We start from the raw sequence: 14,749 nt of genomic DNA on the forward strand, positions 1-14,749 counted from the left end.
TGAGGCTCTTCCTCCCCCGACCTCCATGACCACTTCCCTGGCCTTTTTCAAGTCCACTCAAATCTCATATTCTCATTGTGTCAGAGCCTGATTCCTCCTTACTTTCTGCTACATGTTTACTTTTTCTTAGCTCTTATCACCTTCTAACATATAATATAAGGTACTATTTATTTTTCATACCCGTAAACATTTCAGGGACATCGATTTTTGTTTTGTTCACTGATATATCCCAAACGCCTAAAAAAAAGCGTCTGTCACATACCCAATTTGTTCAATGAATAAAGCAACAGACTGACACCTTATGACGCTGTCAAAACAAAACCCTTTTTTTAAAAGACACTTTTGACAGTCATTATGCCACTGAAGTCTGAAAACACGATTTGCGACCCTTATGCAGCTCTCTGCCTCCATCTGCCGGCAACTGCTCAGACTAAGTCTTTTCTTTTCCGGCAGGGTCACAAGTTTGTTAGGAACTATTCAGCTTGCTCTTACTCAGTGCGCGTCGGACCGAGATCAAAGGGCACAAGATCCGTGGAGAAAATTGTAGTGCTGAGAGAAGCATCACCAGCAACCAATAGGAACAGAGATCTTGTTCACGCGGTGCGTTCTCAGCCTATCGTGCGGTCGATGTTTGCTAACTTACTCCTTTCCTCTCCATGCTCCTTCTCTCTCGACAAGATGGCCACACCGGCAGTACCAGGGAGTGTTCCTGTGGCCCCACCAGCCCCACCTGAGGCCCCCACGTCAGCCCCAGACCCGGCCTCAGCTCCAGCGCTGGCTCCAGTTCCAGCGCCGGTTCCAGCTCCCACTCCAGCGCCAACCTCATCCCCAGACCCGGCGGCAGCTGCGGCTGCGAGCGCGGCGCCGGGCCAGACCCCAGCCTCGGCGCCGGCCCCAGCGCAGACACCGGCGCAGTCGCTGGTTGGCCCTGCTCTCCCAGGCCCCTTCCCCGGGGGCCGTGTGGTCCGGCTGCACCCGGTCATTTTGGCCTCCATCGTGGACAGCTACGAGCGACGCAACGAAGGTGCCGCCAGAGTTATCGGGACCCTACTGGGTGAGTGAGCAAAGAAAATTGACGCCTTCTTTTAATCCCCCGCCCCGCCTTTATTTTGCTCCCTTTCCCATCCCCATTGATCTCTGAGCTGTTTCTCTGCAACTTATCTTCCGAAGGAACTTGAAACTCTCCGGCCTGGTTGCTGTCATTTGGGGCAGCATAAGATATGTAAGGAGTAGAACACCGTGTGCCGAATGATTTACATTTCAATCTTCCCAGTAGCATTTCACGTCGAGTATGATTAGTCCCAGACTACCAAAAATGAGTTAAAACGCCGACTAGGTAGTCAAAATCCCTTAATACCTAAGCCTGGTGACCACGTTTCCCCCCTTATCTACGGACAAAATACCTTTCTTTTCCAGGTGTTTACAAAGAAGTTCCTAACCAGTTGTCAAAAGGGAGTATCGGTTAAAAGATATCCCTCTCAACAAGTGACCTATTTTGCAGGAATCCAGTCAGGGCTTCTGTAATAATCTTGTTTCCTAAAGGTGTAAGCCTGATGCTCTGCCCCTCAGTCTCGCAGATGCTCATCTTTAAAGACCTGGTGCTCCGCCCCAGTTGTCTCTGATTCTCTATTTAGACACAAATAATTGCATTGTCTGTTTATTATATTGCTTAACCTTCACATTGGAGAATAACCTTTTCCTTACCCATGTTTCAGATTTGGGGGATAGTTATTTTATGTTAAAGTAATTTATGAAACAAGGACTGAAGAGGAATTACTGATAATATATTCCTTTCCCTGGGGACTAGTGGTCCCATCAAAATCATTTTCACCTCATCTTCATTAAAAATTTTAGACACCTTTGTGAATCCACTCCAATTGCATGCATCATTTCTCTTTCTTATCTTGAACTTGTAACAGTCTTCTTACCTTAGAAGGCAGTTGGTGTATTGCAAAGAGGACACGATTTGTAGGCAGACCCCACCAAATGTTATCCCTGAGCCTTGGGACAAATCACGTGAAGTCTGGTTCCTTCAGGAGCTACTTTAGACTTGGTCTCTGTGAGAACTAGGTTATTACAGAAAGCATACAACTGCTGGCACACTTCCAGTATAAAACAGCTGTTGGCCGCACTCCTTCACCACATCAGGCCTGTGCCACCCCTAAAACACCAGTGCATTCTCTGCCTTTTTCTTTGAGAGCATAGCATTTTACAGAAATTCCAATTAGTCCGTTATCTTCCATGCATAGCCATGGTTTTTCTCAAACCAAGCTTTTGTATTCTCTTTGCCACAAGTGCCTTCCCTACTCCCCGCCCCCCTTATTTGTTTCTTTAAGTTCCACTCACCTTCCAGGTTCCCAGGAACAGTGTTCGGTGTTGGTCCTTCATCCCATATTTCTGCCCTCACCCCCATTCTTAGCCTCCCAAATACGACAGCATTGTGACCGTGCCCTGCTTTGAGCTTGTAATACATGGTGTTTGCATCACCGACTCAGCACTCACGAGTACTTTTCTGGCTTCACTGTCAAATTTTCCGAACTCACTGGAGCTGCTTTACTAAAGAAACAGTTCTCTACTCGAGGTCTATGCTAAGTGCCCCATATATGACAGCGACTCTAGTCGGACAGACTGTAGTCTCCATCTTCAGATTCTCTTCCAGACAGTCATCGTGGTACAGTGTTAGCTGTTACAGAGGCAGTGTTTGCTGAAGAATGAAGCCTGGATTCTTGGTAGGGACTTCAACATTTTTCCCAGTTAGACATTAATATATGAAACATTTCATTTAGTAAGACGAAGTCACTAGTGCTATTTATATATCATAAAACTGTTGGGCACTTAGAGTTCAGAGCTTAATAATATGAGCTCAACTCAAACCTTAAGTTGAAGTTGAAGGCGTACTCTTCTATGCAAATAATTAGGATATAATGTGGTCGCTGCTCCAGTAGAAGGTGTCCTGGTGGCATAGAAATAGGGAAGACTTAACTATTTCAAAAGCTTGAAGTGATTGGGTCTGCTGGGTGCTAAGAAGAGGTCAAGTAAGATAAAGAATATATACCCATTGGTTTTGAGGACATAGTTTCACTGAGGAGCTGGAACCCTTAGTAAAGTGGAATCAGCCACTAACGGGTATAGGCCTCGTTGTGGTCTGTGCTGGAGAGGGAGGTGCTTGAAGCCTCAGGATGGGAGTTAAGTAGAGGAGTCAAGGGACTCGAAGTCTCGGTGAGGTCGAGAAATAGGTGTACGCAGTGGAGATAAAGTTATCAGAACTGCAATAGAAGTTTGCGTTTAAAAGACTGGCATTGGTGTTGAAGGTTCACAGGCAGGTTTCTGGGTGATGATAGGGTTAAGGTTAGGACTGTAGGAGCAGCTGGCTGAAGAGAGGTGCAGGTGAGGCTCCCTCAACTGTGTTTTCTGAGCCTTGGCCACTGCAGGGTTGGTCTATGTAGACTGAATTGAAATCTTCCAGGTAGCTCTGCAGACTAATTATAGGGGGAAAGTCTAGAGGCTGAAAATGAGGGCCACAGTAAAGATCTGGAGTAGGGACTTAATACTGGGAAGCAAGGCAAAAGCAGACCTTGTGAAAAGAATAGACCCTGTTTGTTGATGGCTGAAGGAAGGAGTTACACATCTCTTCAGAGTTTCCTTTCTCTGAAAAATCCTGGTCCCACTGCGACACATGGCTGATTTATGTTTAAAGAGAGGGGACGGGAAGGAGAAAGAGAGGGAGACAAACATCAGTGTGTGGTTGCCTCTCATGCACTCCCTACTGGGGACCTGGCCTGTAACCCATGCATGTGCCCTGACTGGGAATTGAACAGGCAGCCCTATTGTTTGCAGGCCACCACTCAGTCCACTGAGCCACACGAGCCAGGGCTGTTCATTGATGTTGACTCTAAACATCTGAAAGCATTAGGAAAGTGATCAGGGGCTGTTAGGGGCCTTCGGATTCCATAACACATGGACAATTCTCTCTCGCAGGAACCGTTGACAAGCACTCAGTGGAAGTCACCAATTGCTTTTCAGTGCCTCACAATGAGTCAGAAGATGAGGTAAGTGGGGGGTTGAGCTGCCCCTGTGCAGGGGTAGCTGTTCTTTTGCTGGGCCCCCCTCTGGGTCCTCCACCACATGCTGTGTTGTGCTTGTCCTAACTAGAGCTCCTACAGTTCAAAGAGCTTCATTCTGTTTCAACATGCTTCATGTGCCTCTTCTGGCTGGTGGGTGGCCTCTCGCTCTTTTTATCCATTTTTTCTGTGGACTTCTGGCTTCTGAGCTTCCTTTTCTGCCTTCTTAGGTGGCCGTTGACATGGAATTTGCTAAGAATATGTATGAATTGCACAAGAAAGTCTCTCCAAATGAGCTCATCCTGGGCTGGTAAGTTGGGGTGCAGAGGTAATTAAGTCTCAATAATTGCCAAGGCCTTCTGCCACCAGAGTAGATACTGTACTCCTCGCTCAGGAGACAGTATGGGAGGTGTGCTAGCTCAAGGAGTTATGAATTCAGTGTGTTTTGCTAGCAGTTCTGCTCCTCTGAAGCCAAAAGTATTTCTTTTCAGTTGCAGCTTTTTCTGAACAAGTCTTTTTTGCCTTGCTGATGACTTGGAATTTTTCAAGAGCTCTAAGTCAGCTTTTGATTTGATTTGATAATAGTTTTCAATGTGTTTATTATTTTAGTATTTTCAGTGTCACTGGGTATCACTGCCATAGGGACATCAGGTACCACGAGACACGCAGGCCACCATTGTGTTTGGTGTTGATGTCACAGGTAGACAGGTGTCCTCAGCCCTACGTTGTTTTCCAGGTACGCAACAGGCCATGACATCACAGAACACTCTGTGCTGATCCATGAGTACTACAGCCGCGAAGCCCCCAACCCCATTCACCTCACTGTGGACACGAGCCTCCAGAACGGTCGTATGAGCATCAAGGCTTACGTCAGGTGACCAGGGTCCTGGGCCACAAGGGCATGCACGGCCATCTGGTCCGTGCCAGGCGTGGAAACCCACGTCTTCCACAGGCAGTTACAACCCTCTGCCTCCTGAGGAAGCCCATTCCTCACTCAAGAGTGGTCATTAGAAGGGCTTTATTCATTTACCCTGAAATAAGATCTGTCTTGGGAATTTCCATTCACTGACCCTAGCTGTACCCTAGCTAGGCATTTCTACGCATTGCTCTTAACCAATTTCAGATGGCAGCCCCTTAGGTATTTGAGTATGGTATCATGTTCTTCGTGTCATTTTTCCTGGAAGCCAACTCCGCACAGTGCCTCTGGCTGATCCTTACATGGTATTCTGGTTATGGTCCTTCACCATGTTCACTGCTTTTCTGAGTTACCTTTTGTAGCTTGTCCTTGTCCCCAGAACTGAGCACAGGACTTGGGGTAGTACAAATTAAATAATGCTGTCCTTATTTTGACATGTCTAGTAACTGAGGATTATGTACAGTTTTGAGGGCCGTAACAGGGGAGTGTTGACATACAGGGGCAGTGAGAGTGCTGGTTGATGGGGCGTGTTAGGGAAGGCTCTATTTTCTGTTTAGAGTAAAGGCGTCCATTAAGTTTGTACACTGTTCAGCTTTATGCTGCTTCTGTGTCTGACACTGATGTAATAGTTAACTACTACTTGATAAGACAAAGGGGTGGATTCCAAGTCCTCGTGGCCAGTTGGTGTGCCACTAAGCTCTACCTGTTGCTTGACTTCCCCGCCTTTGCAGATACTTTATACCCCTTCAGATCCCGTTGAAAGCGTAGAGTTAACATAGTCAAGGCAGTCACCCATAGTGAGATGACTTACAGTACCCAGTCTCATCATGGTGGACTGGAGTCCATTTGTTTTAGATGCAAAGAAAGAGCTCAGTCCCAGAGGAGACCTGTCCTGTCACTTCGTTCGGTAGGGGTGGATGTCTAGCAGCCGGCTGCACGGGAAACCCAGTGTCAGCCCTCTCGTCACTGAGATCCCACAGTGTGTGGTGTAGTCCTCTGGCGGGACCAGGCCAGGTCTGAAGGCAGAGTCCTCACTCACAGGCCGAGGGTTTGGTGTGTGGAATGAGCTAAGGGAAGAAAGTGACTTTCTCCCATGAGACCTCTGGGGTTCAGGCCTCTTACGATGGAACCTTGGAAGCCATACTCTTGGTGTGACTGCTTTCCTGGCCTGGCTAGACGTGCAGAACGTCTCGAGGCCATCTGTTTACCTTGACTTCTCTCTCCCCAGTACTTTAATGGGTGTCCCTGGGAGGACCATGGGCGTGATGTTCACACCTCTGACAGTGAAATACGCGTATTACGACACTGAGCGCATTGGAGGTGAGTGACTTTCCTGTGCCCTCCTTCAAGGTCGTCATGGGAGGGGGCTGCTGCTCTCTAACAAGGATGGAGGGCCTTGGGTGGTTAAAGAGGAACCATTCACCTAAAGTGTGTGCTGACTAGAAGTCACAGTCATTCTACATGAATGGGATTCAAGGAATTATGTGTGACATTGTTAGAGATGGGGAATTATCAGTACTAGAGGCTACATGGCTAATCATGTGAGACCAAAGCCTGTGATTGGCATCTCAGGTGCAGGAGCTGAGCTCTGTCTGCAGGAAGCAACGCTGCAGTAATCAGGGCAAGGCAGGGCAGTTGATGAAGTCCAGAGGGAGGTGGGAGAGTTAGCAGGATGGTTAGAAATCATCTCTTTCCCGGTGGAATCACTGAATTCTCTGTTTCTTTTACCTCTCAATCCAACGCCACAGTTGACCTGATCATGAAGACCTGTTTCAGCCCCAACCGGGTGATTGGACTCTCAAGTGACTTGCAGCAGGTAGCGGGGTCATCGGCCCGCATCCAGGACGCTCTCAGCACAGTGTTGCAGTACGCGGAAGATGTCCTGGTGAGGAGGGGGAGGGCGTAGATCTCCGCTCCTGGGTCACTATGAATAAGCTGCTGAAATGACAGTCCTCGGTGGTGAGAATTAACTCTGCCTCCTTCAATCTTGGTTTTGGTGCTCAGTCTGGAAAGGTGTCAGCTGACAATACTGTGGGCCGCTTCTTGATGAGTCTGGTTAACCAAGTACCCAAGATAGCTGCCGAAGACTTCGAGACCATGCTCAACAGCAACATTAACGTGAGTGTCACTTCTGGGCTTCTGGGAGCCTGTGCCTTCCCCTGCCTCACCATGGGCGTGAGGGGAATTGGGGGAGACAGCCTGGTTGGAGATGGGAGACAGGGCTTCACCTTTGTCCCCCTTGCTCTCCCGTTGGGGAGGAAGGAAGAGATAGTACACATGCTCGTACATCCCTTCTTCCTTGATTCCGTTGGCTCAGGTACTGCTGATACTGTGACTTGTCATCTAGATTTGTGGTTGAAAGGAATGCTTAAATTCAGAGGTTAATGAAAATGCAACTTATTTTCCCCATCTGAGTTCACCATCCCCCCACTAATTTTACCCATGGATCTCAACTCAAGCACCCCTAGTCTGTAAGTTATCAATAGAGATGAGAAAAGTGTTCTCAAGCATTTCCCTCCATCTTCTGCCTTCAGCTCTTACTTACCCTCTCCGGCTGTCATCCATCCAGGACTGTCCTCATACCCAGTGTTTGTCATAGAGCTGCTAGGACCAGCCTCCTGCTCCCCTTCCACCCAGATCCTCACTCACTGGGGCTGCTTTCTCTTCCAGGACCTGCTGATGGTGACCTACCTGGCCAACCTCACACAGTCACAGATTGCCCTCAATGAGAAGCTTGTGAACCTGTGAATGGGCCCCAGCAGCGCTCCTTCCACTCTGGCCGCAGCACTAGGACTCAGATGGTGTGAAGTGGGAGTGGCTTTTTGTGGTTTGAGTCACTGCATGAGTTAACTGCCTGTGACTCTAAATAAACATAGCCTACCTTTTGTAAAAGGATTCCATCTCATGTGAGTTTACTGCTGGGTAAGGGAGGAAACTCTTCTGGACCTCCTGCAGAAACCAAGAGTGGGTGTCCTGGGTAGAAGTCAGTTGTGTGTTTGGCACGACTTGTCATCAGTATTGCACCCACAGCCCAAGCCACTGTGGCTTCACCTGACCCCACACCAGACAGCCTAGCATACTGGTTTATAGGGACAACCTCCTCACTCTCTCTGCCTATGATCAGAACAAACCAGGCCTGCACAGAAAGTTTTCTTTACCCCTTCTCTTTTGTAGCATCTTAGAGGTAGCAGTATAAAGGGTTACCTTATGCACGGTTTGAATTACCTAGAGAATGTGAGTGAGAGGAGAGAAGGGGGTGGTTACAGATCAGTCCTGGGACCTGTGAGTCCTGGTAGAAAGACAGCCTTCTCCATGGGGAGAATTACTAGTGCCTTAACGAATTTTTCCTCTTGGTTTTCAGTCTAGAAAGGAGTCCACTGACAGTACTATGAACCATTTCTTAATGAATCAGGTGGTTTCAACAGGAAATGAGGAAAAATCCATGCGGGGAAAATGACAAGAGGCTTGGATACTTACCTAAACTGATAGAGCAGAGGGTGTGGTCCGTGTTTTAAAATAAGTAAATAGTGGGATAGAGCTGTGAGACCCTGTGGTTCAGAGAGGCAGAATTGGGATCTCTAGGTGAAGCTTTTCCCCATTTTAGTGGGGAAAACAGAAAAGTAAATAATCAGTTGCAAAACAGTAGAAAAGAGTGCTGAATCTAATATTTATTACGCACCTATTATGTTTGGGGGCAGTTTTCATAGTACAGAGGGAACTGGGGTGCAGAGGAGTTGTGTACATCTCTTGAGGTTACACCATTAGGGAGTGACGAAACAGGATTTGGGTCCAGGTCTGGATTTTGGTTTCACGTGTAGCCCTCTGTGTCACAGTTGAGCGGCCCAATGAAGTCATGACTCGCATGGGGCAGAAATGAGCACATCGTAAGGACTGACCAGCTGCCAGAGGGCACCTGGGAATGGTCTACCCAGGTGTGTGTGTGTGTTTACCAGGAAATCATGAAAGGGTAATCAAGGCAGAAGAGACAAAAAAGCTTAACCTGTGTGAACCTAAGGAGACACATGCAGGAGCCCAGCCACCAGGGCCCTCAGGCTCTGGAGGTTGGCTTTTTACCCTGGAAGTTGTGGGAAGGCACTGACTGGGCGACTTAAAGCAGATTTACTCAGATCTGGGTTTCAGGGGATCGCCTGGTGGTAGTGTATAGATAGACGGGGAAGGGGAAGGCAGGGGGTGAGTTCGAGGGCCACTGTGACTGCAGAGGAGAGAAGAGTGCCCAAACAGGCGTAGCAGTGGGGTGGGGACAGATACTCAGGTTCTTGAGGATGTTGTAAGGCAGGCTCAGGAAGATGCTTGAAACATGGACAGTGAGAGACGGGGGAGTCCAGGATGTTCCTGTTTCTGATAAAGGTGATTGAAGAGATGGTGGTCTGTGGAAACTGGCTACCCACAGTAGGTGGTAGAAGCTTTGAAGATGCAGAGAGGTATGATCAGCGTTAAGGTTGGAGGGGTAGTGTGGGACCAGTTAGTGACATTTTCAATGCAAAAGAACAGAATTGTGACTGTGCTATTTTGACAAATTTTGGGGCTCCACCAAATCTTTCTGGGGAAGGCTGAAAAATTAAAGTTACCCACTTGGTTATGTAACACCAAATGCCAAACTGTGTGTTGAGCAGAAAGCTGTGGTATTTGCTAATAGGAGTATCCAGCTCCTGGGTTGCATGTGGCCCAACACAAAGTTGTAAATTTACTTAAAACATTATGAGATGTTTTTGTGATTACATGTCTCAGTGGACCTAATGTGTGGCCCAAGACAACTCTTCTTCCAATGTGGCCCAGAGACGCCAAAAGGTTGGACACCCCTGGGGTAGGATCTGTTAGGACAGAAATCATTGCCTTGAGAATCACAGGTGTTGAAGGTGATGGAAAGCATCTACTCAGGAAATGAAATCTAAGCTGGTCTTGAATGAGGAAGAGGAACAAAAAAACAGAGAAGAAAACAGAGCACTCTGGGCACAGAAAAGAGTGTGTGCAAAGGCTCCAAGAAGGGCAGTGTTGACCTCGTGGCTCCCTCGTTGCTGACTCCTTGGGAGATGTTTGCAGGGAAAGAAATACTGCATGCTTAGGTTGACTGAAAATGACTGTTTTGTTTTGCAGCCTGTGCTTAGGCATGCACAAATTTGTCTATACTACAGACGTGTCATGTGTTCTCTGTTGCATGGCTGTGCATACGCCAGAAAGCGAGGCATGTTGCTTGACCTCAATGACACACCGCACTGCCCTGGTTTTCTCCCAGTGGCTGTAAACGCTCCTTTTCGGTGCTGCTTCTGGGTCCATCCTTCTCAGACCCTCAACGTTCCGTTCCCCAGGGATGCACCCCGGGTCCCCTTCACCTTCTCTTCTACACCCCCTGACTGGACAAGCTCCGAGAAGCTGTGGCAGCTACGGCTACCTGTAAGTTAAGGGGGCCAGGCTCTAGCTGTAGCTCTGACCCCCATTCAGAACTGGTGTCCTGATTCTGGACTAGTTAAAGGGACACAAGATACCTCACTTGGATGTCTCAAAAGCATCTTATTCAACATCTTCCATATTGAACAAATTGTCTCTTCCTCCTGAACAAATCACCTCCTGAATTTCCTGCCTCAGGTGATGACAACCCTGTACCCAGTTGTGCAAACCATAACCTTGGTAAACCTTGGATGAATCCTCAATTCACCCCACTCTTTCCACCCGTCATGCCTCAGCTAGTTCATGACAACTCTTTAGTCTTACCCTCTGTGGTCATATATACTTTGGTCTTCATGTTCCTGGCAAGTAGGCGTTAAAATTTCTTAGGCAATGAGAGCTAAAAAGATAGTTTTATTATTCCTTTCAGTAGGACCTAAGTTTATGTTAATGAAGTGACTTTGGCAAGCCTTTAGATAACCCTAAGATGATGATAACCATGTGAACCGACTTGTGTGATGGAAGGTTGGAACTTTGAGTTTGATGTAAGTACCAGTGATTTAATCAAACGTGCCTGCATAGTGAGTCCTCCATGGAAACCGACAGGGACGGAGCCTGGAGAGCTCTGGGCCGGTGAACAAGATCTCATTCTGGAACAAGGTGTGTGCGGGAAGGCGGCACACCCCAGACAGGGACAGAAGCTCTGGTGCGCTGTACCCTTTCAGAGGGCACTCTGCCCCTCCATCTGGCGGTTCGTTTGTATCCTTTGTAATAAATTGGTAATGGCAAGTAAACTGTTTTTCTTTAATTCTCTGAAGTGCGCTGGCAAACCAATTGAACCCAAGGAGTGGTCATGGGAAGATCCAATTTATATCGGGTTGGGCAGAAGCACGGGACAGCCTGGGCTTGCAGCTGGCATCTGGCGGTGGGGGAGGCAGTCTTGTGGGACTGAGCTCTTAACCTGAGAATCTGGCACCTGTGTCCGGGTGGACAGTGTCGGAACTGAGCTGAATTGCAGGGCACTCAGCTGGTGTCAGAAATGCATAATGTGGGAAAATCACCTGCACATCTGGTCACAGACATGTTTGATATGAGGAGTACATTTAGAGTAGAGCAAAACAAATTTTCCTGTTTGCCCTCTTCAATCCAGTCTCACAGCAGCCACGCTGCTCTGCAAATCCGACCAGGACGTACCCAGGATGAAATCACTTCAGAGGGGTCTCCTTGCCAAGGATAGAGCCCACCCTTCTCGACCACAGTCCGTGTGGCTCCTCAGACTGCATGGCTCTCCAGCTCCATCCCTGACACTCCCAGCCGGGGCTCCCTTTGCACCTTCTCTGCCCTCCACCAGAACCTCTGACCCTTTAGCTGCCTTCCCACCACTCATCCTTCAGGTGTTAGTCTAAATGCTGCCTCCTCTTGGAGGTGCTCCTATGCTGTGTTCCCATGAGAGTCTCTTCTCAGCCTTTATCTTGCCGTTTTGAACTTGTCCATCCCCTAATAGAATCCAAGTGCCGTGGGGGCAAAATCTGCTGTAGACTGTCCCATTCCTAGATCCCAGAGCCAACCAGACACAGAATAGGTTCTTCGTAAATGTGTTCATTTAGAGTGGACGGTGTGTGGGATCATTACCACGAGGCACTGTGGACATGATAAATTCATTAGGAGTTGTCAGGATCCTTTGGAGAGGGGCTGGAGGGAGGGAGCACACCACACATTTGTTTTGCTCATTTACTCTACAAATACTTAGTGATGCTTAGTATGCACCAGACACAGTGGCAAGTGTCAGGAGTATAGAAGTAGATGAACCATGTTCTCTGTCCTCTACAGGTCTCAACATTGTGGTGTACATGCACAAAAATAAACAACAATGACAAGAGAGAATGATTGCTGTGAAGGATAGAGCAAGTCTTGGGAAGACTCAGTATAGGACACGCTTAAATTTGCCTCGGGGCCAGAGAAGGGAGTCAATTTGCAAGACAACTGGAATTGAAGGCACAAAGGAGGAGGAAGAGCTTTGAAGAAATAGGAATGAAGATCAAAACATCACTCTTACTTTTACAATGACCCATATATAGAGTTGTGTTTCCAAGGATACAGCAGCTTCGAGATAAAAATAGGGTTGCAGTAACAGCCGCAGCACAATCTCTTCCGCCTCAGGGGCACCGGCTTCCTCGGATCCTCCTCAGAGTGGTCTGGGACCTCCTCTCACAAGTCCTCTGAACGTGGAGTCAATTTTATATTTTTGAAATTTTTTGAAATTTATTTTTTAAATATATTTTTATGTTATTACAGTTGTCCCATTTCCCCCTTCACTCCCCTCCACCCTGCACCCCCCACGCACATTGCCCCCCTTCAGTTCATGTCCGTGTGTCATACTTAAAAGTTCTTTAGCTTCTACATTTCCCATACTATTCTTACCCTCCCCCCGTCTAATTTCTACCTACCTTATATGCTACTAATTCACTGTACCTTTTCCCCCTCTCTCCTCCCACTCCCCTGTTGCTAACCCTCCATGTGATCTCCATTTCTGTGGTTCTGTTCCTGTTCTAGTTGTTCGCTTAGTTTGCTTTTGTTTTTGTTTTAGGTATGGTTGTTAATTATTGTGAGTTTGCTGTAATTTTACTGTACATGTTTTTTATCTTCTTAGATAAGTCCCTTTAACATTTCATATAATAAGGGTTTGGTGATGATGAACTCCTTTAATTTGACCTTATCTGAGAAGCACTTTATCTGCCCTTCCATTCTAAATGAAAGCTTTGCTGGATAGAGCAATCTGGGATATAGGTCCTTGCCTTTCATGACTTGGAATACTTCTTTCCAGTCCCTTCTTGCCTGTAAAATCTCTTCTGAGAAATCATCTGACAGTGTTATGGGCACTCCTTTGTAGGGAACTGTCTCCTTTTCTCTTGCTGCTTTTAGATTCTCTGTGTATCTTTAATGTTGGCTAATGTAATTATGATGTGCCTTGGTGTGTTCCTCCTGGGGTCCAACTTCTTTGGGACTCTGAGCTTCCTGGACTTCCTGGAAGTCTATTTCCTCCACCAGATTGGGGAAGTTCTCCTTCATTATTTGTTCAAATAACTTTTGCGCTTGTTGCTCTTCCTCTTCTCCTTCTGGTACCCCTATAATTCGGATGTTGGAACGTTTAAAGATGTCCTGGAGGTTCCTAAGCCTCTCCTCATTTTTTTGAATTCTTGTTTCTTCATTCTTTTCTTATTGGATGTTTCTTTCTTCCTTCTGATCTACTACACTGATTTGAGTCCCAGTTTCCTTCCCATCACTATTGGTTCCTTATACATTTTTCTTTATTTCCCTTAGTATAGTCTTCATTTTTTTCATCTAATTTACAACCAAATTCAACCAATTCTGTGAGCATCCTGATTACCAGTGTTTTGAACTGTGCCTCTGATAGGTTGTCTATCTCTTCGTTGCTTAGTTGTATTTTTTCTGGAGCTCTGATCTATTCTTTCATTTGGGCCTTTTTTTTTTTTTTGCTCTCAGCTGGCCCATTACATAGTGAGGGGCAGAGCCTTAGGTGTTCACCAGGGCGGGGCAACCCAGTCTCTGGATTGTGACGCTGTATAAGAGGCAGGGTTTGGAGAGGGAACAATGGCACTTGCTCCACTCTCTGCCGGATTTCAGTCACTTCCCCTGCTTCTCCAAAGCAAACTGGGCTCTTCTGGTGCTGATTCCTGGGTGGGTGGGCTTGTGTACATTCTAGAACCCTGTAGGTCTCTCTGGTGAACTCTCCTGTGAGGCTGGGAGGCTCTCCCGGCACCTCAGCCCCCACAGGTGTTTTCATTCGGTGTTTTGAGGCTTTAGTTCCCTGCATTGGGACCCTGGGCTACGCGATCTGTCTTGCTCCCCAGCTTTGCCTGGTTTATCTGTGTGCATGTGGGACCACCCGATCCACCAGCCACCTTGCATGCTGTGCCCCTCCACAATCCGCTGCCTCTCTGGATATGCCAGCCTCCACTTGAGTGCCTGGGGTCCACCAGTCATCGCTTTGACACCTCTCCACCCAGCTGCCCAACTCTGCCCCTCCTACTGGTCTCAATGAATATGTCTACTTTAACTACTTAGTTGTCAGACTTCTATACAGTTCAATGTTCTGTCAGTACTGGTTGTTTTTTGCTTCTAAATTGTTGTTGTCCTTATTTTGGTTGTGCAAGGGGGCACAGTGTGTTTACCTACACCTTCATCTTGGCAGGAAGTTAAATTTTTTTTTAAAAGATTGTATTTATCCACTTTTAGAGAAAGGGGAAGGGAAGGATCAAGAAAGGGACAGAAACATTGATGCGTGAGAGATACAGTGATTGTTGGCCTCTCACACGCCCCCAACCAATAACCTGACCTGCAACACCGG

At 47.3% G+C, this 14,749-nt stretch overlaps 1 protein-coding gene across 1 annotated transcript; it reads left to right on the plus strand.

The window, feature by feature from the left end:
• Positions 1–651: 651 nt before the first annotated feature.
• EIF3F (eukaryotic translation initiation factor 3 subunit F) lies at positions 652–7,872 on the plus strand. The gene is made up of 8 exons (XM_045825730.1): positions 652–1,054; positions 3,979–4,049; positions 4,292–4,371; positions 4,798–4,935; positions 6,206–6,297; positions 6,726–6,862; positions 6,982–7,095; positions 7,648–7,872. The coding sequence occupies exons 1-8, from the start codon at positions 679–681 to the stop codon at positions 7,723–7,725; spliced, it is 1,086 nt and encodes a 361-aa protein (XP_045681686.1). The 5' UTR covers positions 652–678; the 3' UTR covers positions 7,726–7,872.
• Positions 7,873–14,749: the final 6,877 nt, after the last annotated feature.

The sequence above is a fragment of the Phyllostomus hastatus genome, unplaced genomic scaffold, assembly GCF_019186645.2.
Source record: "Phyllostomus hastatus isolate PE091 unplaced genomic scaffold, TTU_PhHast_1.1 phas_scaffold_585, whole genome shotgun sequence".
Taxonomy (NCBI): Eukaryota; Metazoa; Chordata; class Mammalia; order Chiroptera; family Phyllostomidae; genus Phyllostomus; species Phyllostomus hastatus.

Excerpts from the sequence above, each read along its gene's own strand:
- EIF3F (XM_045825730.1), top strand. The coding sequence starts at position 679 with ATGGCCACACCGGCAGTACCAGGGAGTGTTCCTGTGGCCCCACCAGCC. Across the intron at positions 4,050-4,291 it reads ACAATGAGTCAGAAGATGAG|GTGGCCGTTGACATGGAATT; the intron begins GTAAGTGGGGGG and ends CTGCCTTCTTAG. Across the intron at positions 4,372-4,797 it reads AATGAGCTCATCCTGGGCTG|GTACGCAACAGGCCATGACA; the intron begins GTAAGTTGGGGT and ends GTTGTTTTCCAG.